General features: G+C 49.5%; 1 protein-coding gene across 1 annotated transcript in view; it reads left to right on the forward strand.

The window, feature by feature from the left end:
- Positions 1-6,890: 6,890 nt before the first annotated feature.
- Positions 6,891-25,955, forward strand: part of FLT1 (fms related receptor tyrosine kinase 1) — an 83,327-nt gene continuing 64,262 nt past the window's right edge. The window contains exons 1-2 of the mRNA XM_061564013.1: positions 6,891-7,491; positions 22,178-22,259. Of these exons, the coding sequence (XP_061419997.1) occupies positions 7,419-7,491; positions 22,178-22,259 (155 nt within the window). The 5' untranslated portion in view covers positions 6,891-7,418. The remainder of the gene's footprint in view (positions 7,492-22,177; positions 22,260-25,955) is intronic.

The raw sequence follows: 25,955 nt of genomic DNA on the forward strand, positions 1-25,955 counted from the left end.
CGCTCCAAGCCTGGTGGTGTTTCAATCAGACGCTGTCTTCCCGACAGACCTGTTCTTCACATGAGGACGGCTGCTTGCGTTGTGGCCAAAACGTCGTGAGAATTATTTTATTATGTTTTAGTTTTTATTATTTTATTATTGTTGTCAATCTACTGCCTGCTGCCGTGTCGGCCATGGTAGTTGATTGACCATACTTCACCATGCTGGGCAGCGCGAGTTGGTTGAATGGGACGTTACACCCAGGATCGGTTCAGAAATTTCTCGCCGCTTATTATTATTATAAATAACAAAAGCCGTGGCCAGGAATGGAACTCAGTAAGTCGGCTGCACTCACCACTTCGCCTCCGCTTAGAGTAGATAAACCCCTACCACGCAAAAGCGTGTAAGAGGCCGTCCATAAATGACGTCACGCGATTATGGACGATTTTTTACTCCCCCCCTTCGTCACACGGCGTCACAAAAAGTCAGACCCCCCCCCCTCAAATATGACGTCACAAAGCTCTGCCCCCTCCCCTCCCAAAAAAATTAAACATGCTTCAAATCGCTTTAAACTATTGTCGTTGTAGTTCGTATTTAATGTGGCGCTGCCACTGATGTTGTAGGAGAAAACATGTATTAAAAAAGTCTATTTAATTAAGTACAACGTGTTTTCTATATTTATTTAAAGTTGAGCATTTTGATGTTACATCACATTTTTCAACCCCCCCCCCCTCGTCACACATGTCTGACCCCCCCCCCCAGGTGCGTGACGTCATTTATGGACGGTCCCTAATGTAATGACGCTTACGGCTACTCCTAACGACTCGGTTTGCAAGTGTTTGTCTTCATGTTCACCTACACGAGCCGTAGCAATTGCAGCCCGATCTCGTGAGATCTCGCATAGAGGAGTTCAGCAACATCCATTGTTGGACTGCACTTCTATGCACCCGTGGCTTTGCTCCACTCCCGTCACCAACGCGGCTTGTCGGAGACTCCTTATGCAGCGGTTTGATTGACAAGGACATCTCTACAGGCTGACACGAGACTCATGAATCTCAGCACTCGTAGACTCGAACGTCAACTCGCAACTGCCGGTTGCATTCGGGTTTGCCTACTTACTGCATGGACACGTCCAATGGCCCACGCTCGCATCAACTTTACCCGCATCTCTCACATGTGTTGTCGTTATCAAATGTCTACGATCGCAGTGTCCAATCTGTAAATTAAAAATGGGGGGGGGGGGGGGTGCTGGTAGAATAATGAAATTAACGCTTTAATCTGCTTCATTTAAATGCCACTGGTCGATCAACGAGTCCATCCTCACGATGAGTATAGTCAAACACAACCGTCCGGCATTGAGTAGACACAGACCTACCGAGGGCAGGAGGTTTTTGTTGTTGTTGTTGTTTGCAGGCATCTGCTAATGCACCGGCCCTTGCGATGGGCACATCATCAGCCGCTTACGCGTCACTACCAAACACCCCCCCCCCCCCCCATTTTTAAAATCCTTTATATTAAGTTCGCTTGCTTGCTTGCGTGCTTGCTTGCTTGCTTACGACCGTGCAAACCTTTCGATCGTTTTTTAACCCACTTCCCGTGATCCAATCGAGCTAACATTTTTCACACAGACTCGTTGTGCGAGACAATTAATGTTCGTGAAAAATTTTTTCCAAAAATTTTACACTGTTTAGGGAAAACAAATTAAATATTTAATTACCAATTGTTTAATACTGCAGACAATCATCTGACCCAGAGGTGGCAGCCATCTCAAGCCAGAGGACGAGAGGACTCTAGCCGCTACGCATATAAAGGATTTATAGTGAAAAACTTTGTTTTTACGGGTTAATTTTTTCTCTGTGCCGACTTCAACCAATCGCTCAAATCGTCAGCGTGCCGGGGCCCACGCCGTCGGATTCTTGTGCCCCGTGGTTAGACGAAGCAGAACGGGCTGCCCTAGCGCGCCTCTCTCGCCGTCCTCTCGTGTCCCGAGTCAGCTGATTGGACACTCCGCATTCGCACTCTTTAAACTGGAGCATGTTGCACGTGGCTCCGAAGGCATAGCCATTAGTGACATGCTAAATACTAAAGGTGCGGTGTGCGGGTTGCGTAAATATGTTTTGATGGGTTGCCCACCCAGGCAGGTTCGATCTGAAATTAATGTCTAATTCTAAACACGGCCAGAGATTATAAGACGCTCCTCCTCTGTCATTTAAATCGAAAGGTTTGGGCTGCGTCTCCTAATCTGGTCGGGGTGAGTGTGTGCTGCTTCTGCTGCCGCCAGATCTGTGTTCATCTATAGACACGCGGCACCAGTTTTGTGGGGTCGCGTCTTACTTTCAGGAGCGTCTTGTAATTAGGAGAATTACGGTAAGTGTACTACCCATACCAGCACGATCATTGCGGGGAGTCTCGTGTCAAGAAGCGCCTCGATCACCACAGTCATGTTCTGCCTGCGACACGAAGGCTTGCGAGCGGTGAGCCGATATTGCTGCGTTTTTGTCGAATGTATAGCTTTGCAAAGTGTAACTCGATTCGGCCGCGGTAGTTATTTTTGCACAAGAAGGGCGCATTTTGGCAAATCTGCTCAGTAACACGGCAGGCACAGTAGAACGCAAACATTTAAATAACAAAAAAATAAAGTAAAACTAAACTATGCGTTCCACAGAGCGAAAGCAAACACCGTGCACCGTCGAAAAACAGAAGTTTATTGAACAAAATTGTCAAATCGTTTGATATTATTTCACAACAGCACTGCGGGATAGTGGAACTCTGGGGAGCGGTGGGTGGTGCAGTGGTTAGCACAGTTGCGCTATGAACCCAAGCTAACCGACTTCAATTCTCAACCATGGCCAACATCAGTGGCGGATGATATCTGAACAAGTCTTGGCTCTTAGCGCTCCATCGCACCCCACCCCCTCCTTCTCTGTTCACTAACCCGCACTGACCAGCATGGTGAAGTATGGTTAAACAATCCTCATCACCAACATGGAGTGGGGAAGCCTTCATCCAGCAGTGTCTTGACAGAGGTTGCAAGTTTTTGTTTTATTATAGTGGAAGTGCGAATCACTTATTTCACTGCGACTGTGATTCTCAAAATCACTGTTCAGTCACAAATTTATCAGTATTCATGACCATACTACTGCGTATGAGAAGAAAAAAACCACGTAGCTATATTAAATATGCAGGCATGTAATACAAAACATTGGATATACACAACAAAAAACTATCGAGAAATAACAAACACGTGTATGGAATATTATAAATAGTCAGCCTTTATTTAATTCTAAGCTCGGCCAAAGATGCGTTCCGCTGTGAGCACAAAGAGGGGACCGCTGCTTCGTTCCAATCTATTTAATATTTCATTTGCCCCCCGCCCATCTTTTGTTACGCGAGAAACCGACACAGAGAGCGCTGAAAAGATCAGTCGATAGGTCATCAGCAGGACTCTCGTTTTGTCATCTCCTCGGAGGGACATTCGAGAGAGGAGAGACTGAAGAGAGAGAGAGAGTTAGACAAACCGCGACCTCCAATTTGTCTACGCCGCCATGAATCGGGGTCGTGTCGCTGTCTCAAGCGTCCATTTATCGCTTTCGTCTCGCCTGTCCTCATTGACTCTCACCGATCCATCACGCTCCGACACACGGAGCCAACGCTCGCGCAAGCATTGCGGTCACGGCATACCTCTCAATCCACCCCTGCCCCCCCCCCCTCCTCCTCTTGCCCCTGCCGGAGTCAGGCGGCATCCACGACCCCATTCCGAGGAGGCGACGCGCTCCCACCCCCTGGTATCGAATTGGCCCGGTAAGGACTGCTGCTGCCGCTGCTGCTGTGAGACTGTGCCAAGCTCCGCTGCGATCGTGGGAACGCGGCATCGTGGGTCCCTGTGGAGTTGGAGTCTCCAGGGGCCGACGAGAGAGTCGGGGACGAAGAGGCAGATTTCCTCTCTGGCCGCCAATCCCGCTCACCTGACCGCCCGCGGGAAAAATGCGCCGCAAACTACCGCGGTGCCTCCCCTGAGCCTTACTGAGCAATGCAGATCCGTTCAGCCACGCGCTGTCGAATGTGAAGGCATCTGCGGATCGTCTGCCATTGCGTAAAGCGTGGGCGCTCCCAACTCTGAAAGGAGTTCAGACGGCGTGGTAAGCAGTGAAATATCATGAGATGCCCTTGAGAATAGATGTCATCCTCCCAAACAGTGGCTATTTATAACGCATGATTTAATAGCGTTGCATGCTTTGGGGTTTAGCCGTAGTTAGCAGCAAACAATGTGTATTATTATCGTTCTAAGCGTCACCCTGCTTATGAAGATACGCTTCCTTCGTATTTGAATGCGGGTTAAACATAATCGTGGAGCGGTGGCGCAGTGGTTAGCGCACCTGTGCCATGAATCCAGAAATTTGAGCGGAGTTTGATTCCATGCATGGCCATGGCGAAACTCAATTGTCAGTGGTTGTTTGAACCGGATCATTATCCTGCCCCAGCCTTTGGCCGGCTCGTACCGACCCAGCGAGGTGAGAGGTCAAACAACCGCCAGGATCGACGCGGCGTGAGGAGACCCTCATCCAGCCATGGCTTGACAAGCGGCTGCAAATCATTATGAACATAACTATTGTATTGTAAAAACACATTCGCACAAACAATTGCTTGGACATCGTTTCTCCTCCCCACCCCACCACCCCCTTATTAATTTTTAAATGCATCACAGTTCCATCTCTGCAAAGAAAACGAACTAAAACTCTGAAATAAACAATGAGCCACTGATTGATGACAAACCACTTGGAGTCGGTCTTCCTTGCAGAGACGCTGGATCTCTGAAGTCGTCTTCGTGCGAGCCGCGGCAGCAGATCTACACGCGGTTTTATGCCCGCGTGCAAAGTGTACAACCCGACGGACCAGGCACATTGGCATAAAGAAAAAGCCCCCCCCCCCCCCCCGGCTTAGATGTTGAATCTGCCCGAAGTCACTGAGCTATCAGACCTCGTATTGATGCTAGAACGGGTAAAACCCCCGTTCAGCTTTCGCCCGAGCACGGCGTCGCAATGTGCACGCTGTCCACCCTCTTTGTTCCACCGTGAACTGTGCACAGTTAATGTGAGTCACTTTATCAATCCAGCGTTGAATTAAAGGTCTTCACGGAGCCGTGTCATTCGCGTTGCCTGTTTGTCCATACTTCGCCACGCTGGTCACATGTAGGTGGGGGGGGGGGGGGGCAAAGGTCGGAGGGGTAGGCGGGGCACAGAACCTGTGGGTTCATCTTCTTGGTTCTTTCGGTAAAGTCACGTAGAATGGAAATAATAAAATAATAAAAATAAAACATAATAAAGTCATTCTCACGACGTTTCGGCCACAACGCAAGCAGCCGTCCTCAGGTGAAGAACAGGTCTGTCGGGAAGACAGCTTCAGGTGAAGAACAGGTCTGTCGGGAAGACAGCTGTCTTAGGACGGCTGCTTGCGTTGTGGCCGAAACGTCGTGAGAATGACTTTATTATGTTTTATTTTTATTATTTTATTATTTCCATTCTACGTGACTTTACCGAAAGAACCAAGCAGATGAATCCCTGCAGTCACGAAAGCTTTAAATCGAAATTTAACCTGTGGGTTGTTTTCGTGTGTCAAACTTCTTTCGCACCGTACGTAGAACAACCGCGCTAATGCGGAGGTGGCGTTTTTTTTTGGTAAGGAATGGAAGGCACGTGGTGTTCAGTGACCGCTGCGCTTTCATTTGCTCGGTCGACGTTCGTTCTCGAGCAGCCATCGAGTGTCTAAGGGGCCGTCCATAAGTGACGTCACGCACCTGGGGGGGGGGGGGGTCAGATATTTGTGACGATGTATGACTAGGGGGTTGAGAAATGTGACGTCACATCAAAATGCACAACTTTAAATAAATATAGACAAAACGTTCTACTTAGTTAAATATAGCGATTTGAAGCATGTTTTTTTGAGGGGGGGGGGGGCAGAGCTTTGTGACGTCATATTTGAGGGGGGTCTGACTTTTTGTGACGCAGTGTGATGAGGGGAGGGGGGTAAAAAATCGTCCAAAATCGCGTGACGTCATTTATGGACGGCCCCTAACTACAGTAAGCACTTCGCTGTGTGCTTATCTCCATCGCGAACAAGAAAACAAAAATACGCCAAAAAAAATATTTGGGATAATCGCTTGCTGTTACGTTTTAAACAAATCCGTGTCTATCCGTACGTAAATTCGTCACAAGTACACGGCACTCCCATGTGTGGCAATGTTGGCGATTTCCACCAATGCATTTGCTTAGTAAATAACCCAGAGCGAAATCTACGTTTGCAATCGATAGGGAACCGCTATACCACTTGCGCCGATTCAATTAACGCTGTGACCTGACATCCACGTCATCGTCAGCATGCTTCATCACACTGCTCCTCATCATAACTACCCTCATTCTTACGTGTCTTCATCAATATTCTAGCAGCCATCAGCAACATCATCTCCCCTCCTCCCCCTCCGCCTCCTCGTAGTCAGAACCATTGTCCTCCTTATCGTCGTTAGAAGCCTCACCATCATCGCCACCACCAATCCCTCCTCCTCCATCACCACCACCACCACAAATCATGCATCATGCACGCACCGCCTCTCACACATCGCGCTGTATGACTGTGTGAGTGAGTATACGCCTTGGGTGTGCCCGGAGGGAAGGGGGGGGGGTATGGGGGGGGGGGCTCTCTGGCTCTCCGCTACGGGAGGAGGAGGAGGAAGGGGGGGTCTGTGCCGAGACGTTCTGGCAGCCCGGCGGAGGCTCCATTGGTTGCTGAGCGCGGTGCGAAGTAGGGGGGGGGGGAGAGGCGGAGCGGCGTGGCGGTGAAAATCGTCGGGCGGAGAGACTGCTGAGCGCATTGCTCGGTGGACGCCCTCGCATCCACCACCCCTCCGGGATCATCGCTCTCCCCTCCTCCCTCCCCACCCTCTACTACCCAGCCCAACTTGCTGCGCTACTAAACCCCCCCCCCCCCGCTTCCTCCGGCTGCTACCGCCGCACGGGAACCTGCCGAGGGAGGCAGCGTCCTGGTTGCCCCCCGTTGTCATCTCGTTGCGAGCACCGCGCGTGTAACCAGCGCAATTCCCTCTCCCTTGCCTCCCTCGTCTCGTCTTCTCCGCCTTGTGTGTGTGCGCGTATCGCCATCGTTTCCCCGTGCCGCTCTCGAACATCGATCAGCTCAAGAGAAGTTTCAGCCACCGACGCTCGCGGAGGAGCCACGCGGAGCCGCCCGTCTCTCTCTGTCTCTGTCTGTCTCTCTCTGTCTGTCTCTCTCTGTCACTCTCTCTGTCTCTCTGTCTGTCTCTCTCTCTGTCTGTCTCTCTCTCTGTCTCTCTGTCTCTCTGTCTGTCTCTCTCTGTCTGTCTCTCTGTCTGTCTCTCTGTCTGTCTCTCTGTCTGTCTCTCTGTCTCCTCTCTCCACCGTCTCACGAGGATGGAGTCGCGCCGCTCCACCGGCGTTGGCGCGTCGCTCCGGCTGTTCGCGCTGCTCGCGATGTGCGAAGCAGGTGAGTGGCGAGCGAGCGGTGTGCGGAGTGGGTGAGTGGCGAGCGAGCGGTGGGTCGCAGCTCGAGTGAATGAGAACAATCCAGAGCTGCGTTGGTCACCATTCGGCAGTGGCCTCACCTGGACGCTTCGCTCGCTCGCGCTGGGTTTGAACAGACGTCAATGTCACGGTGCCGTGGTGAGCGCTGGCATCGACCGACGGAGATTGTCGATTTCCCTTGGAGTGACGTATCTGACGAATGCCAGCTTTCGAATCCGTGTTCATGGATGCGATGTGATTTCATCTTATTGTATAGCTTGTGCATGGCATTAGCGGAATTCGTCTGCGGTGTGCATTTTACACGGTTATGTAAATTGAGTGTCAGTGAGAGTCATTCAGAGCCCGCATGTCAATCCACTGTTGCCTGAAGGTATCCCTCCCCTCCGTGTCGGGATTGTTCGCCTCTGACGTTCTCCGTGGCCGAGAATCAAACTCAGATGGTCGGGGTTAGAGCGCGGTCATGGTTTTCGCGTACGGCATTCGTGGGTCCGTGACGTCGGCACCTAACATCGGTTTGAGATGATGTGTGATGTACAGCGCTCTGGTGTATGGAGCGCTACATCAAAGCACACATCGATGTCAGTGAAACGCGTGTAGCCGCGTGTGGATATATCACGGCATTGGCACTTATTGTATCGTACAAAGCACGGGGGTCCATTGGTGATCGCACCGCGTTCTGAATCCAGGCAGCACGAGTTCAAATCCCAGCCAGGGCGTACATGAGCGGCGAGTCAAAGCGTATGAGCTCCCGTTCACTCCATCTTCAGCTGGTGGTGAAGTATGGTCACACAACCCCCACGACCACCGACAAGGCGCCGAAAGGGCATTTTGTCCGCTGCGACAGTGTATCGACAAATATCTGAAACCTAGTATTGTTATCAGTAGTAGTATTACTCTAAGGCAGTGTGTTCTTAACCTTTGCTGCAGCCTTTGCATCCCTTTGGTTCTGAATCGTAAAAAAAATGCACAATGTTAATAAACACGTGGGATTTGATGAAACAAAGTAGTTGTACGTACATGCCCCGTGCTTAATTTGCGTATCGATGATTCACCTTCTAAACAAATCTGTTCGTGTCTCGCACCCCCAGGGGGTGCAGCGTGCACCCCAGGTTAAGAACCGCCCCTCTAAGTTCAAAGACTGCGAACCAATACACCTCTTCAGAGCAATAGCTGAACGGAAAAGAGAATCGAGTTCTGAAAGCGTTGCAGCTTTGTTTTTGCTGCACAATAACCGCGTCTCGTACGCAGCCTGGTGACACGGTGCGGCCCAACCAATCGTAAATAATAACTTTGTGCCTGGGGGGCTAATCGGGAGTGAAATGAACACGAACCGCTCGTGTGTGAAGGCCGCGGTGGTGATGGTGCTAGTGGGCGGGAGGCGATGGCGTCGCGTTAAATGGTAAACAAGTAAACCCGTAAAAACAAAGTTTTTCACTATAAATCCTTTATATGCGTGGCGGCTAGAGTCCTCTCGTCCTCTGGCTTGAGATGGCTGCCACCTATGGGTCAGATGATTGCATTGCACCATTAAGCAATTGGTAATTAAATATAATATTTTTGTCCTAAAAAGTGTAAAATTTTGGAAAAATGTTTTCACGAACATTAATTGTCACGCACAACGAGTGTGTGTGGAAAATGTCAGCTCGATTGGATCACGGGAAGTGGGTTAAAAAACGACCGAAAGATTTGCACGGTCCTAAGCAAGCCAGCGAACTTAATATAAAGGATTTAAAAACGTCGCAGCCGGGCAGCTTCGAGGCTGAGCTTCGCGCTTTCGCCCTTGCCGTCTGCTTCCTATGGGAGAGGCGCGTTCGCTCGCGAAATGTACGGCCCATTGTCAATCCCCTGCCGGGCGAAGTGTCTCCCTCGGCCGCGTGGGTTATGAAGGTTTGCTCGAGTAAACTTCTTCTCGCAGGCCGGGATGGGCTGAGATGTCATTCACCACCGATGTTAGCCGTGGCGAGGGAATCAAACTGAGTTTCGCTGGAATCCATGACACGAACGCGGTGCTCTGTTCATTGCGCCACCTCTTCGCCGGTGGGACCGATCCAAGGCAACACATCAACAGAGGGCAGTTTGTATTTTTATTTTATCTGGCGTTAGAAAGGAGAAAGCAGCGTGGCTCGAATTGTGTTTTAAAATGTTGTGAGCTATTCCCCGGAATCCGGGGGCAGGAGCTGAGTGGAGTCGTACGCTTGTTCCTCCAGAGAGCTAGGATAGGCTGACAGCTCAGAAGGCTTTAACTGCTACTATAAAACATAGTTTAGTTGTATTTGTATATATTTTTAAAGTGATGTGATCAATTTTCCTATACTTTGCACTGCTATCGCGTCTCTTATATTGTTTGCTGTAACGTTCTGACCCGCCCCTACTGGACAATCTGTGATATAAAAAAGAGCTTTGTAGCTCATCGGATTCCCCCACTATAAATAAATATTCCGATTCTGATGAGCGCCTGTGCGCATGGGGCAGCCATCAGTGATACGTGCCTGTCGGATTGCAGCTCACAGCCTGCACATACGACTGTCGCACAAGAGACCGTGCCAATTACGAGGATGCATTCCCCCCCCCCCGCCCGCCCGCCGCACGCTCCCATGAGTGTCCCTTCGCTTGCGCGCCTCTCGTTAGACGCCTTGCCACCTCTAGGCGAGAGACGCGGATGAGTTTACGCACCACGCGCTCCAGCTGTTGTGGAGGCTCAGAGCAGAGCGACTCGTTGTGACAACTGCTTTCGCGCGAATTCTGCGATCACCACTGGGCGGTTTTGTCCACGCGAATCTGCGTCGGATGCTGCGCGCCTTGTGGTGGTTAAACACACAGCTCACTCACCCACCCCTCCCTGCAAACCAAACTGAGCTCGCCCGCTCGATGCCCCCTCCCGGCACGCACGTTTAAACAATGTGGCAAGTGCCTTTAAACGCCCCGCGCCTGCACGCCGACAGCACCCGTCCCGTCCTTCCCGAGCCTCTGCTGTGTCCAGCCATGGAGCTGTGCAAGTGTGTTCGCTACTCCCAAGGTAGCCGGTCGGCAGGTCACGTGCAGCGGGGGTTAAGTGTGGTGGGTACTGCCACAGTAGAACATCTCTCGCCAACGTGGAGCGCCGTGGTGGCTAAATGTCAAATATCTTCTTGGTTCTTTCGGTAAAGTCACGTAGAAGGGAAATAATAAAATAATAAAAATAAAACATCATAAAATGTGAGAATAATTTATTCTGTTTTATTTTTATTCTTTTATTATTTCCCTTCTACGTGACTTTACCGAAAGAACCAAGAAGATGAATCCCTGCAGTCACGAAAGCTTTAAATCGAAATTTAAATGTCAAATACTTCGCCGGGTATACGGGAGGGTCGTGGGTTCGACCCCGACCCCTGACGCCTGCTGCTGTATATTTGGAATTTGCGTGTTCTCCTCGTGGTCGCGTGGATTTTTCTCCGGGTCCTCCGGTTTCTCCCCGCCCCCCCCCCACACACACACATTTAGAAACGAATGGTCCTTTAATGTGCACTGGGCGTCCAGACAAAGGTGGTCGTTCTGATGGAGGCCCTTTCGTCAGCAGTGGCACGAACAATCAATCTTGGAGGGTGGTGAGGGCTGCACCTTTACCGTGCAGCTGGAATCCGACAATCCTCGCTTTTGTTGTGACTATCAGGTTCCTTATTTGCATATGTGATTAATCATATACAGAGGTATGACTGGGAACGGTGTACGTGCTTCTAAGGTTGATAAGTTCGTGTATCACCACATCGTAATCCAGTCGAGCATTTTTTTTGTAGAGAATTGCAGGCCCCCCCCCCCACCCCTACCTCCTTTGGTAAGGCACTGCTGGATGTAGCCCTAGGCCACGCTGTGTCTGTAATGCAGTGCCGGTGAAGATGGTGCGGGGCCTGTAGCATATGTTGTTATAAAGGGGCCCTAAAAAAACAAGTAAATATTAAAACACACAACATTTTCAACTTGCAATGTAAAGTAATTGTATTTTTTTCATTTGCTGTACAGTCAGATAATACGACGAATCGCTAACCTTAAACACCCAGTAGTTCATAAAAGTTGAAGGCGGTATAGTACTATAGTAATAGAGCAAGTGCAGAATCACCGAACCGGAATTGATAGCTTGAAAGCATTTAGCGCGAGGCCCTTGAAAGTGCGGGGCCCGTAGCTACTACATATATAGTAGCTACTTTTTCTACTAGGACAATCCGGCACTGCTGTAATGGTGTGTGGGGGGGGGGGTGTTGTTTGACCATACTTTACCATGGTAGTCAGCGTGCATTGGCGGAGCTGGCTTACTTCAGGAGAAGCGTCATCATTCCGCATGAAGTCGACGGCCTGCGTGGGTGGGCCGTGCTCTCTCTCGTTGTGCACCACGAGTCATCCCGTTCAGTCGCGACAGAGACGGAGCAAAGGGTAGACCAGGAACACGCGCGAATGCGAGCGCAGACCTTTTAGTAATCCACTGCTGGATGAGACCCCCCTCCCCCCCTGCTGAGCGGGCCTTTGTAGATATTTGAACATACTTCACCGCACTGACCGGCGTGGGTTTGCGATGGCAAGCAATGGGGAGAGGGCATCGCCGTGGAAGCATATGTGTACAGTACAACAGTGGGATTTACTTTGCTGCACTTCCCGACAACGTGGCCTCGCAACCCCTATATGACAACTGGTGCATATGGCAGGTCACCGACTGCGAGCGCTATCCAACCCAAGCTCAAACCCCTGCTTGGCTTCCCAAATCTGTCTAAGATGGGGCGAGCGCATTGCGCATGATGAGTTGACACGCGCTTCGCAATTCCGCGCAGGTAGAGGAGCGGCCGGGTTCATTGTTTACGGAGCAGTTGAGCGGCGGTGATACGCACGGTAATGGTGTAGCCCTGAATTTACGGTAGTGGTGCTTAAAGGATGATTCCCTTGCAGAGAGGGGGGGGCACAGCGGGAGAGGGGGGGCATGGATTCACGAGGAGCGGCTGAGTGCTGCCGTGGATTGAAATGATTCGGCATAGCGGCAGTGAAGCACTCGGCGCTTTCATCCCGGGCGTTTGATTTTTTTGTTAGTTCTTAGTCTCGGAGGGTCAACGTTGCCAACAATACAAATGAGCCGCGCGCACTCCGAGAGGAGGCGGCGGTGGTGGACGACGACGAGAAGGAGGAGGAGGCAACTGCCAAAGGTCATGGAAAGCTAAAGAGCAGAACCCTTAAGTCGACACGTGTGCTGCTCTCGAGCTTAGAGGCAAAGGGCAAGTGTAAGGGGCTGTTTCGAATCGTCAGCCCTGGTCAATCCACTGCTGGATGAAAGTCTTCCCAAAGCAGCCGCCACGCCTCTGATCGCCGTCATGCGATTTTAGTAATCCATCTTGTTGGGGCTACTTACGCACGCGCTGATTTCATTGCTTCATCTTCACGGTCAGCGCACGCGTGTGTGTACGCAGTGTTGCATGTGCTCACCTATTAGCCGCCCCGAACCCTCAAATGATTGCAAACACCGGGGTGTGATGGGGAGTGAAGCGTTAGCGCAGTGGGTAGCACAATGCGCCGCTAACCCCGCAAACCGAGTTCGATTCCCGGCTTCATCTGCCATCTGTGGCAAGCGATGTGTGAATCGGTCCTGGGCCTCTCACTTCACTAAGCCGCACTCACCAGTGTGGTGAAGTATGTTCAGTACATCGCTTTGACTGACGCGGCACAGAGAGGCCTTGATTCAGCGGTCGATTGACAAAGGGAGACACATTTATATTTGTTTATTACTTTTAGATTCATGCCCCCTCCAAATGTAATGCATTGTCGCTATTTTTGGGTCACATATACAATCAAGAATCGATTCTTCAAAATACCCAAAAAAAACACCATGGTGAATGAGAATAGGTTTTCCCCTTTTTCTGGCAACAAAACAGGTGTTGAGATGTTACACCACCAAACTGAAACCTTTTACAAGGAATCATGTCCGCATTAACCACAATACTTGTGGTCAGAATGCAACCAAAAAACGTACTCTGATAATATATGCATTGTCTTTGAAACTGATTGGTCCACACCAGAGACAGCTTTCTTTTGAGCCTCGTCTCAAAACGGCGAATGTAGCGGCGTGAAGTGGCTGGGCACGTGCACCATCACGCTCGATTCGACCTGTAAGTAATCGATGCATTCATGATTAGGCACCCGTACTGAATTTTGTTTCCCAGCCCTTGCACAGCATGTGGTCAAGGCGAATGCGTCTGTGCAGTTGTGATAGGAGAGAGCGCTGCGAGAAAACCACAAATATCCTCACACAGCCCACACTCTAATCAGGGTCAGACACCGACATTTCCCAGACCACGTGTTGAAGTTATATCGCAATAGGAATTGCAATACACTGCTGCAGAGCCCCTTTTGTCATTCCGCTGCTGCATCAATGCCTCCCCACGCCGTCGTTGGGGTTGCTGTGTCCATACTTTACGACACTGGTTAGTTGCGGGTCGGTGAAGGATGTGGCAGGAACGGTTCAGTGCATCACTCGTCACTTGTTTCAGCCGCGGGTGGGAATCACACTCAGGTCGTCGGGGTCCATAGCGCAGTGCGCTGACCATTGCCCCGGATAGGCCAAGTAAGTAACTTAACCTAGGTTAAGTGAGTGACTCAGGATCTTTATTTATCAACCTGTGTATGGTGATATAGCGCTCATCATCGTCGCCAAATGTGGCATTATTGTGCCTAAATCTCACTAAAAAGGAACCGATTTGATGATTTGTTACGCTGAATCAAATCTTGGAAATCGCAAACCAGAAAAACAAACCGACCTATCACAAGTGCATGCAGAGGATTCTATGAATTTCGTGGAAAGAAAGGGTAAAAAAAAACTCGTGGATGTTCGGAATAAAGCGTGACAAGAAAGCGTTTAGAGGTAATCGGGGAAAAGGTGGCTTCTGCAGTGGGAAGACGTGTGCAGTGCAGGTCACATGTACGTGCGTAATTTGAATTTTGTTCGCAAAGTACACTTAGTTAACCGCGCAAATCGGAGGTGCCGAGACGGGATAAACGTGCCGGTGATGAGACTGCGAAGAGTGGCTCCTGAAGGAGGTGTTGACTTTGCGACACCCCAGTGCTAACGACGACACGATAAGATCGAGGCTCGGAAATCGTGGCGTCGACTTCACGTCAATAATTATAAGATGCGGCAGAAGGAAGGAAGTGACGGCTGGTTTGTGGTGGCATGAACGCGAATTCGTAGCATTTTGATCGTGATTTAAAAGTCGACACCCATGACGTCCTATGTCATTTGGAACAGAGTATTTGCGTAGGATCAGAGATGCCGCGTGTTTGGTCGCCTGAACGCCCACTCCACGCGTGTCTCTTGCATCATGTTTGAACAGGGCCTACGTGCCGCGAATAGCGTACACACACGGTTGATTGTTGGTGGAGGGGACCATAACAGCTGACAAGTGCGTGGCTGGGAGTGGTTAAAAGGGAACTTTCCGCTTGGGAAGATGCGTGCCCTGGGATATTCCACCAGGGCATCCGATCCTGGAAACGAGAGGTTAACTGTTTAATTGTTTTGGTGTGTGCGCGCCGTCTGCCTGATGGCCGTATACACGAACGCACGTGCGTGTTATTAAGCAAATGTTCGTAGGCATCTATTCAGGCCAGCGTGGTGTGGCTCACTAACAGTACTTGCCACGTCTTGTGTGCCTAACTAAGAGATCGTTGTGTGCGTTGATGCCTAGTGGGAAGAGGTAGCACATATCACCACGACAGTGAACTTGGGGCGATGTTAGCAACCTCGCCCTGTATACAGGAGGTCGTGGGTCCGATCTCGACCCTGTTGTCTGTTTATTTGGAGCTTGTGTGTCTCTCTCCCCGTGGATTTTCCTACGGGTCCTCTGGCTTTTCCCTCCACATTTAGAATCAACGTGCCTTTAACACTATTTGGCTGCTATACATTTCCACACGACGATAAGCCACTTCTGTGAGCTATCATTTGTGGCCAGGTCGCTTCTGGAAAAAAAAAATCGTTCAGTTGCAGCCCAGGTTTTGTGCCTGGTCATGCTTGACAGGCGATGGCGAATGGTCTCTGAATGTGCACCGGGCCATCCCTCCTAGGAGGACTCAGCCTTAAATGAGAACCTGCTGCGTTTCGGCCAATACCACCGTGCAAGAGCGTCGGTCGTTTATAGATGCTCGCTGACAACACACGTTCCGAACAGTGAATAGCCTATGTATATTCTTAGGTTTTTTCGGTAAAGTCACGTAGGTAAAAAATAAAAATTAATAAAAGTTATTTTACTTAGGTAAAAAATAAAAATTAATAAAAGTTATTTTACTTTTATTAATTTTATTTTTGTACCTACGTGACTTTACCGAAAAAACCTAAGAATATGAATCCTTGCAGTCACGAAAGCTTCAAATCTATCCTATGTATGTTGAACTTCTTTCGCACTGTACGTATCTTAAAACAACAATAATACCTGTTGTGGGCGCATTGGTGCGCCGTGGATGCAGCAACAAAACGAATGCATTCGTAAATTATGGCATCAGACGAGAGAGTAACAAACAGGCAGAGCAACAACAACAAAACGCAAGCCCCTCCTTCCCGGCCCTAATTCGGTCTTTGTAGTTGGACCATTCCCGGGGTTTGCCGAAGGGAAATGGACAGAGGTCGACAAGAAGCAGTCGTGGGGGCAACGCAAAGAAACTCCCAATTACACGGGGCATTCCAATTACACGGGGCATTCCAATTACACGGGGCATTCCAATTACACGGGGCATTCCAATTACACGGGGCGGTAGGGGTGGGGGTGGGGGGGGGATTGGGCGTTTGAAGTGGCGGTGATGGCGGAGGGCCGATATAACCCATCGCAGAGCCACATGCGGCCCCGGCAGATCATCTCGCACGCGAGCGATGCTTCTCACAGTAGGCGGGACGCGAGGCTGGTCGCATTTTCGCCCCCACCCGGCCACCCCGTTCATGAATTCGGCTCGCTCTGAAGTGTCTTGGAAAGTAACCGTTGATGTCATAATCATCATCATGATCACCTTCAGTGTTAGTTCATGGTCGGCGGAGAGTTACTTGAGATAATGGTTTATTCCGCATCATCAGTGGAGGTGTTTAACCTGGGATGGAGATCAGAAAAATTGAAAAATTCAACTTTGGCGAAAGTGTGTGCGTGAGCGTGTATCTGTGCGTGATGTGATCAGTGTGTAAACATCGCCACTGGGGAGACAAAGGCGGCCGGTCGTGGTGCTGGCCACCGACCCCCTCGTGTGCTGTGCTGGCCTTCTTAGGTGCTCGCTAACAGCACTTGCCCTAACAGTCTGTAAATGTTGCATGGGGGGTCTTTGTGTTTGGTGTTAGCACGCAGAAAGCTGGCGAAGCGGTTAACATACTTATCCAGTTGGCAATCTAACGCTCCTATATGTTTCATCGGCCTAAATTGATTACTCCCTGAAGTACGGTCAAACAATAATTAGGGAGACGAAGGCGACCAGGTTATGCGTGGTGATGGTCACGCCACCCTATGCTTTTGAATGCGGTGACGGTCTGAATAGGTGCTCATTAACAGCACTCGCGCCAAGAGAGAGAGAGAGTGCGTGCGTGTGTGATTAAATCACTGGCAAGCGATATGGAAGTAAAGTAAACTCTCCTGACAGATGGAGATGAGTGGGGTGAAATCAGGCGAGTTAAAATAAAGAAATTAAAGCGATGTCACTCTGAAGGCGGTTCATGCTCCCATCGCTCAACTTACGCAGGATAAAATCACGGGGGGCTCTCTCTTAGATGGTGGGTCCACGTCAAAGGCGTGCATTAGTGTGTGCCTCCTGGAGAAGAAGAACAAAAAGAAGGCCACGTGGAGAAAATGAATGTCAGATAAAGGACCCAGAAGATGCATGGGCTGTGGTGTGAGGAGCTTGCCTCGAAGGACGGATTTACGGCTCCCACACGGACGCAGCCACTCTGCATCGGCGATCCATTCTCACAGCTCGTCTTCCGACGAAGCCGCCCACGCCTCAATGTGCAACAATTCCAAACCTGATGCAAGCCCCACAAAAGCAACTGAGGGCGAATTGAGTCTCATTAAACTTTCCTGGATCATTGTTGTACCGGTACTACTTTTTGTTTTCTTGAAATAAAAAAGGACACAAAGATTCCCTGCTAGAGACATGCAGCCTGTTGGAGTGAGTGCTGTTAGCGAGCGCCCTACTAATGCTGGCACGGCATACGAGGGGTTGTGTTGTTAGTACCACGCCCTGTGGCTGGGAATCGAGCTGAGGGCGAGAGATTCAGTAGCACGGTGCAACTAACCACTGCGCCACCGTTTTCTGCCTTGAAAAAAATAAAACACAAACAACGCTTAGCCCTGGTTGGGTGGCCAAAATCCCAAAGAGTACAATTCACTCCCCGGCAGAAAAAAAAGAAAAACATGAATAAACTATAGCAAATTCCCTCCCTTAGATTTGTCGTCGACTCCAACTAAGTGAAACACATTTAACAATGAAAGTTAATCTCTGCCCGCGATGCCACACACTATTTCTAATCTTTGTGAGCAGGAGACCTTGAGATAAAGGTGTAGGCCAGCAAATGCTTGCTCACGCCCCTGCTGCCGGAAGGGCCTCTGCCACTAGAAAGCTCCTGAGGGAATTTTGGCCTAATCTTCCACACTGGTCAGATGTTTTGGAAGAAGTGGGAGTATGCACACTACACTCCACCGACCACAATCTCCAGATCAACTTAGTCGGGGAGTATATATTGATGCAGCAAATCTGGCTGTGACGGTCCCACCTGATGACGGAGACTTGTGTTGCCTCCGAAACGTCGTGATTTTTATTGTTTTATTTTTATTAATTATAATTTCATTTTTTTTACCTACGTGACTTTACCGAAAGAACTAAGAGTATGAATCATTGCAGTCACGAAAGCTTCAAATCTAGATAGTCGGGGAGTACCCACGGATCATGTTGGGTGGATAGAGGCGGTGGAGCGGCGGGTGAGAGGGGATGTAACAACTTGCCCCATTGTTTAAACCGCCCCATTGTTTAAACCGCCCTATCGTTTTCACCTGCCACGCCTGGAGATGGAGAGATGTTAACTACCTCGCCTGGTATACAGGAGGTCGTGGGTTCAATCCCGACCTAAACTACTGTATATTTGGAGTTTGCATGTCTCTCTCTCCCCGTGGTCAAGTGGATTTTTCTCCGGATCCTCCGGTTTTTCCCTCCACATTTTGAATCAACATCACGCGTTTCGAGTACAATTTGGCTGCTATACATTTCCACGTGAATCGCCACTTCGTTGGGCTATCATTTGTGGCCAGGCAGCTTCAGAAAAAGAGCTACATAGCTCAGTGGGCCTTACTTGGTAAAATAAAAAAAAGTTTAGTTGGGTCTGAGTTAGATTGCACGCTCATGTTGCACACTCGAAATGAAGGACGTGGGCAGGTGCTCCAAATCGAGGGCAAACACATTTATTGTGATAATCTGTAAAACGCAACAGCACGTGGTGTCACACACAGAAATCTTCACCGAGTCGCCATTAACCACGTGACTGGTGTACACGTCCGATTAATCATTAATCCTGCCAGCCCCCCCCCCCCCCCCACAGACCCAACTCAGTCATCACATGCTGGTGGACACACGTGCGTTGATGTACTGCACAGCACATAAGGACTTATTAAAAGAGTCGTCCATTCCTACTGTGCCACACCCAGCATGCTCACCATGACACCACGGCACCATCCCTTGAGATCACGGACACAAATGAACGGTGTAGCCATCTTCATCTCCCTCTTCTCTCCCAGCTTCATTTCTGATTCACCTCTTCGTCATGCCAGCTCGTACCGGCAGCCGATCCACTCGAGTGTTTTGAAACGGAAATTAAAGTGCGTCATGGACATAAAATGCAGTCGCTGAAATCCCGAGTAGTTTTGCGTCGTTTTCATTGTTTATTCTATAGTACTGTTCGGTATTTAATCATCTAATCCACTGAGTTGTTTTGCTTGTACGATGGTACTGTGTGTCTCGATACAGTAATGTAGATGGCTAGTCGCCTGATGAAATATAAAATGACAGGCTGTTGTTTTTGTGAGTTCAAATGCTTAACGTTCAAAAGAAGTGACATTTCCTACACGCGTTCCGTACGTGGCTGCAGATAAGTTTAAATCATTTGTCACGACTGCCAGTGGTGATTCGGATGTTTAAACAACCGAACTCATATCGCGGTGAATGGAGCAAGATTTAATGGCTGGAGTGGGTTTCACGCGAACCCATTAAGCACAAGATACATTAATATGAAAAACTAATTATTACACAGGTGATAATGATGCATGTCGTGTGAGCTTAAGAATCGATTTCAATCCGATTCATCAATGAATTGCTACACCGCTAATGTGTGGCATGGGTCATCATTCACGGCTTATACAAAACTTTGTATCCTTGGCACCTGTGCAAGAAAAATAACAATTTCCTGTCACGTAAGACGGCGTGGGATGTTCTCCATTTATGAAGGTGTTTCTTTTCGTGCCAAAGATTTAGAACAAGTTGTTGAAACCCTGGGGCAAGGTTCCTCCGTGTTGATTCAGGACAAAGTTGAATTATAGGATGGTATCAGATTTCAGCCGTGGGTTGCCGAACCTCACAATCTGATTTTAAAACACCTAGAAATTGTGATTCTAAATTTCCATAACAATAATATTAATAACAGCAAGATACCATTGTAAATTATTTAAGTCAAGTAAATTAATAAAATATAACGTAATATTACAATGTTATAATTTATCACGGAGTTTCATATTTTTCCACGTCACCTCCTAGATTGGAGTAAGCCACACGGTATCGAGATGTTAACTACCTCGCCCGGTATACAGGAGGTAGTGGGTTCGATCCCGCCCCTGACACCTGCTGTACATTTGGAGTTTGCGTGTCTCTCTCCCCGTGGTCGTGCCGATTTTTTTTCCCGGTCCTCCGGTTTTCTCCTCCACATTTATAATCTACATCACGCGTTTTGAGTATTTGACTGCTTCGTTGAGCTATCATTTGTGGCCAGGTCGCTCCTGAAATAGAGCTATATAGCTCAGTGGGCCTTAACTGGTAAAATAAAAATAAAATAGTTTTAGAATCGCAGCCACAGCTAGACGTGTACTGGAAGTGGTGTGCTGGGAGCAGACATATTTCCCGGGTCCTTGAACCAGGCAGACCCAGATGAAATGAAGCCCTACCCACAGCCATAGTTGGTGACATAAAACACACGCCAGAAACGTTTGTTCTGGAGTGTTCCTATTTTTATAGATGTGTTTCGTTATCACACCTCTACTGGCTTTATTACTGGTTTATTAACATTGATTAAAAACTAATTTTGGCATCGATATAAATATGTACATATCCGTTACTTAAACCGTGCGAGATCCAACTAAAACCAATCATCAGCATACATCATATAATATACATATTAACATTCAACAATGAACATTTAAAACCACCAGCAGCCACGCCTTTTTACTAACGACACCGTGATTTAACAATGCAGAGTAATGCAGTATACACTTTAATGAGTGCATGTGTTTCTGCAGAGATGCATCTTAGTTGTGTGGAGTATTTGTGCAATGAATTTAGCCAGCAGAGATAGATTCTGGGCCACGGCCAACATCAGTAGCGTGTGATATCTGAAACGGGTCCTGTTCCCATTCCTACCATTTCACACTGACCAGCGTGGTGAAGTATGGTCAAACAATCCCCATGACTGATATAGCTTGGGAAGGCCTTCATCCAGCAGTGGATTTACACAATTACTATATTGTGATTGTTTTACATTTAGACAGTGGCAGTGAATCTATCAACATGAGTGAAAACAAAATTGCCTGGTCCTTCTGTTACCACCTTACACTTTTTTTTGCATTACAGTAATGGATTCTTGAATCTATCTGTGCGGAGCTTTGAGTGTTATCCCATTGAGTGTGATATCGTGGCCATGTGAAGGCAATGCAGGACTGGACTCAACAAAGCGCAGTCAGAGAGAGAGAGACGCTCATTTCAGTTCACGTTAGACCCGTTACTCCACAACCAGGCGAAGGCCCATTTAGATAAATAATCGGCCCATATTTGTAAGGGAGACATATACAAGGGAACAACCAACGGTCGCACAACACGTTAAACAAGATGCTGTTTTAAAACAGCATAATAATACAAGTTCATCCTTTGCCCATCCACAGCTTTGATGAAGTAATTCCCACACCATGCCTGTGACGTGGTTTTATTTTTTTTACCATAATTCACCACGCTGGTCGCTGAAGGTTGAAAACAAGTCTTGGTTTTTGGGTGTGCAGGACTGGTTTTGATTAACAAAACTCAGGCAATGGAACTCAGGTGGCTGGGTTCCTAGCGCAGCATGGGAGCCCCTGCACTTACACAACACAGCAGTGTTGTGTTAACAAGTTTTTACGACGGCGTTTTTTTTTTACGCGAAGGAGATGGACAGGGTTTGTTGAGCTTAAACAACTGCGGTTGGGGGTGATGGCTCGCGTTGGTGGAATGGTCCCTCCCGGTGCCGATGCTGACCTCACGAACCGCACGTACGACACGCTGAGACCCTCCTTGGACCGATTCCAACTATTTCAGCCGTTCTTAATTCACTCCGAGATGCGCGCCTTTAATCTCCGCTTCTTTCGCACCCCTCTCACTCTCTCTCTCAACAGCGCTGGTGGACTGCATTCTTCTGAGCGTCACATCTCCAGAACTTGTGATCGACGTCAACAAATCCCTCAACCTCACGTGCAGGTAAAAAAAAATCACCCCGTCGCGTTCCCTTTCCCGTTAATGACAAACACAACGACCCCCCGTATAGCCTCGACATCAAACTTACGGGGCAAGTGCCGTTTGCGAGTTGCACCCGTGACGGCACACGAGGGGGTGGGTGGCCAGCGCCACGCCCGGCCGCCTTTATCGCCCGAGTGGCGATGTTTACCACACCTCGAAACCAGGTACTCATTTGAGGCTGAGTCGACCTAGCGGGGGACCGGTTCAGATCATCCTCATTGGTGTTGGTGGCCGTGAGCGGGAGTCGAACTCGAGTCGCCGGGTTTCGTAGCTAACCGCTCCACGGGCCTTCAACATCATCGCCACCACCACCATCAGCATCACCCTTCACGTTGATCGTGAAAAGCTGCGCCATGCAGTCAGTCCTGCGTCTATGGGCACGCAACCTGCACATGGGCATGGCCACATCGGCACGGGAAGCGCCAACCGAGGCCACCCTCGCCCCTAACGCAGCGACGGCGGCAAACGCCGCCCAGCAGGGGAGTGCAGCAGCCTCGAAATGAGCACCCACCGCGGTGCGTGAACATCGCCACTGTGGGGGAGACAAAGGCGGCCGGGCGTGGGGCTAGTGCCCCCCCCCTCCCTCCCTCCCTCCCTCTGCAAGTCGTGTGCCACAGTGGCGGCCTTCGTAGTTCGCAACTCGCTAGCAGCACTTGCCCCAACAGTCTGTTGAGGCTATACCGAGTCGGGGGTGGGGGGGGGGGTGAATCTTTGTGTTGGGGTTGTTGACGGGGCTACTTGGGGTGGGTGTGGGGGGGGCAGGAAGGGATGAGGGAGGCGGGGAGGGGGTGATGAGAGGCTGCGAGCAAACAGCACGGCCCCTGCAACTTCAGATGGAAGAGGTTAATGGCTAAGATTGGATTAGATGCCCCGCGGGCTCTCTCCACGGCAAGCGCACTCCTGGCACGTGTGAGCAATCCCCTGGTGGGGGGGGGGGGTTCATAGACAGCGTCTGTGTGTGTCTGTGTGTGTGTCTGTGTGTGTCTGTGTGTGTGTCTGTGTGGGTGTCTGTATGGGTGTCTGTGTGGGTGTCTGTCTGCGGTGGTGTAGCGGTTAGCGCACTGCGCTATGAACCCGGCGACCCGGGTTCCATTCCCGCTCACGGCCAACACCAGTGACGATTATCTGAGCCGGTCATGGGCCTCCTCTGGGTCGACTCAGCCTAAAAAACGAGTACCTGGTGCGGTGTGTTAACATCGCCACTGGGGAGACAAAGGCGGCCGGGCGTGGTACTGGCCACCCAACCCCTCGTGTGCCGTGCCGGCCTTCATAGGTGCTCGCTAACAGCACTTGCCCCAACAGTCTGTTCAGGCTATACGGGGGAACTTTGTCTTTGTGGGGAGCTGGAGTGTTCGCGGTATGCACACTGTGAGCTTTGGTGGAGCAGTCGTGTAGTGGTTAGAGCGCTACTGCGCTTCAAACCTAACCACACCACGTCACACGTGCGCCGCGCCTTTACATGTGCTTGCTGACGGCACTTGCCCCAGCAGTTGCCCGGGCTATACGGGGGCCTTTGTCTTTGTTTTGCATGTGCTCACACACGTGTTGGGTGAACAGAGCGCATCGAATCACCGTCCCTCTACCGCGAGCCGGCCGTTTAGAGGGGTAATAAAATTAAGGAAAATAATATCTCAAAAACCCAGAGGCAGCTATGAAAATAAGTCAGCAATAATAGTGTAGAATTTGCGGCCAGTAATAGTTTCACGTTAGAACGCGCGCGCGCGTAAATGTAGAGCCTTGGTTCGGATGTTCGTGATCTGCTTTCTTTGACATTCTTGGTTCTTTCGGTAAAGTCACGTAGAAGGGAAATAATACAATTATAAAAAAATCAAACAATAAAATTCTCACGATGTTTCGGCCACAACGCAAGCAGCCGTCCTCAGGTGAAGAAACAGAGCTGTCGGAAAGACAGCGTCCTAATGAACACTGCTAAGCTTGGCAGCGTATTTTAAGATGGGTGGGAGGAGGAAAGCGCCTTGAAAAAGGTGCGAGACTCTATTAGCTGAGCCTTCTTATCCCGGAGTTTGTTGAAGGATCTCAAAGTTCCTTGAGTTGTGAAGCAGATGAAGTCCTGATGGCATTTCACCCGCACGAAGAGTCACAAATATCTGCCCTGCACAAGCATTAGACTTGAAATGCTCATCGCATTTCCACACTTCTCATTCGAGTGCATGGACCCTGTTCTTAGAGTAAACGACTCCAATGAATGAAGCTGCAAATACACGTAAAAATAAACCCACCGAGTTCAACACCCTCACTGTGTTATAACAGAAAGAAAAAATATATGAAAGGATGCAATTTCAGGCAGTGCCCCTTCCTGTGTGATGAATCTCCCTCCTTCAACACCTTCCGTCTCACTGCTCTGGAGAAGCACAAGTGCATGACATGTGAGCTCACTTTTCCTCTATTGTAAGGCGGCGTTCGTAACAAAGGTAATTTATTTTAGTTTGTTTGTTTAATCAGGTCTTGTACACACACACAGACACATATGCACGGTCCCTTAATGTAATAGTATTTTTAATCTGCTATTATTAATGAAGCATTATTAATGGAGCATGATTAATGTAGTAGTATTAACGTAGTGTTATTACCGTAGTATTATGAATGCAGTTTTATTAACGTAGTATTATCAATATAGTATCATCACTGCTGCATTATTAATGAAGCATTATTCACGTACTATTATTTCAATGAAGTTGGGGGAGGGGTGGTGACGGGGAGGGGCGGGGGTGGCAGTGAATCTATCAACACGAGTGAAAACAAAATTGCCTGGACCTTCTGTTACCACCTTACACTTTTTTTTGCATTACAGTAATGGATTCTTGAATCTATCTGTGCGGAGCTTTGAGTGTTATCCCATTGAGTGTGACATCGTGGCCATGTGAAGTCAATGCAGGACTGGACTCAACAAAGCGCAGTCACAGAGAGAGAGAGACGCTCATTTCAGTTCACGTTAGACCCGTTACTCTACAACCAGGCGAAGGCCCATTAAGATAAATAATCGGCCCATATTTGTAAGGGAGACATATACAAGGGAACAACCAACGGTCCCTCCGTCGTGTGCCCAGAGGTGACCCTGACTCATCCCCTTGCCACCGAGCCGTGCAATGAAGCGGGGGGGGGGGGGGGGTTCATGGCCCTAGACCAGCGCGTGTCAGTGCGGACAGCGCAGACAGTGCGGACGTCTCCACCCCCCACGCCCTGAGCTTGGGTAGCCGCCAGGTGCCGCCGTTCCGCGCACGGGAGGGGATGCCAACAACACCTGACAACTTGGGCACCTGCGTTCGACAACAATAACGCAGCGCAAGGGACGGGGGGTGAGCGGTGTGGGGGTGGGGGGAGTCACCGCAACACCCCACAACTCCACCGCCCTCCACCCCCGCGGGAATATTCTTAGGTTTTTCGGTAAAGTCACGTAGGTAGAAAATTAAAGTTAATAAAAGTAAAATAAAAAATAAAAAATAAAATAAAAATCACGACGTTTCGGAGGCAACACAAGCTTCTGTCTTCAGGTGGAACCGTCGCAGCACGCTTGGATGATGGCCATTCCAAGTCTGCAGATGTCCGTCGCTTCTCGCACGGAGGATGCGTGCGAGAAGCGTTGGCTTCATCGGCCGTCGCCTCGCAGAGGGTTTACGCCGAAATGTCTCCGAGCGC

Source organism: Lethenteron reissneri, chromosome 32 (assembly GCF_015708825.2).
Source record: "Lethenteron reissneri isolate LAM-NWPU_2019-01 chromosome 32, ASM1570882v1, whole genome shotgun sequence".
In the NCBI taxonomy this organism is placed as follows: domain Eukaryota; kingdom Metazoa; phylum Chordata; class Hyperoartia; order Petromyzontiformes; family Petromyzontidae; genus Lethenteron; species Lethenteron reissneri.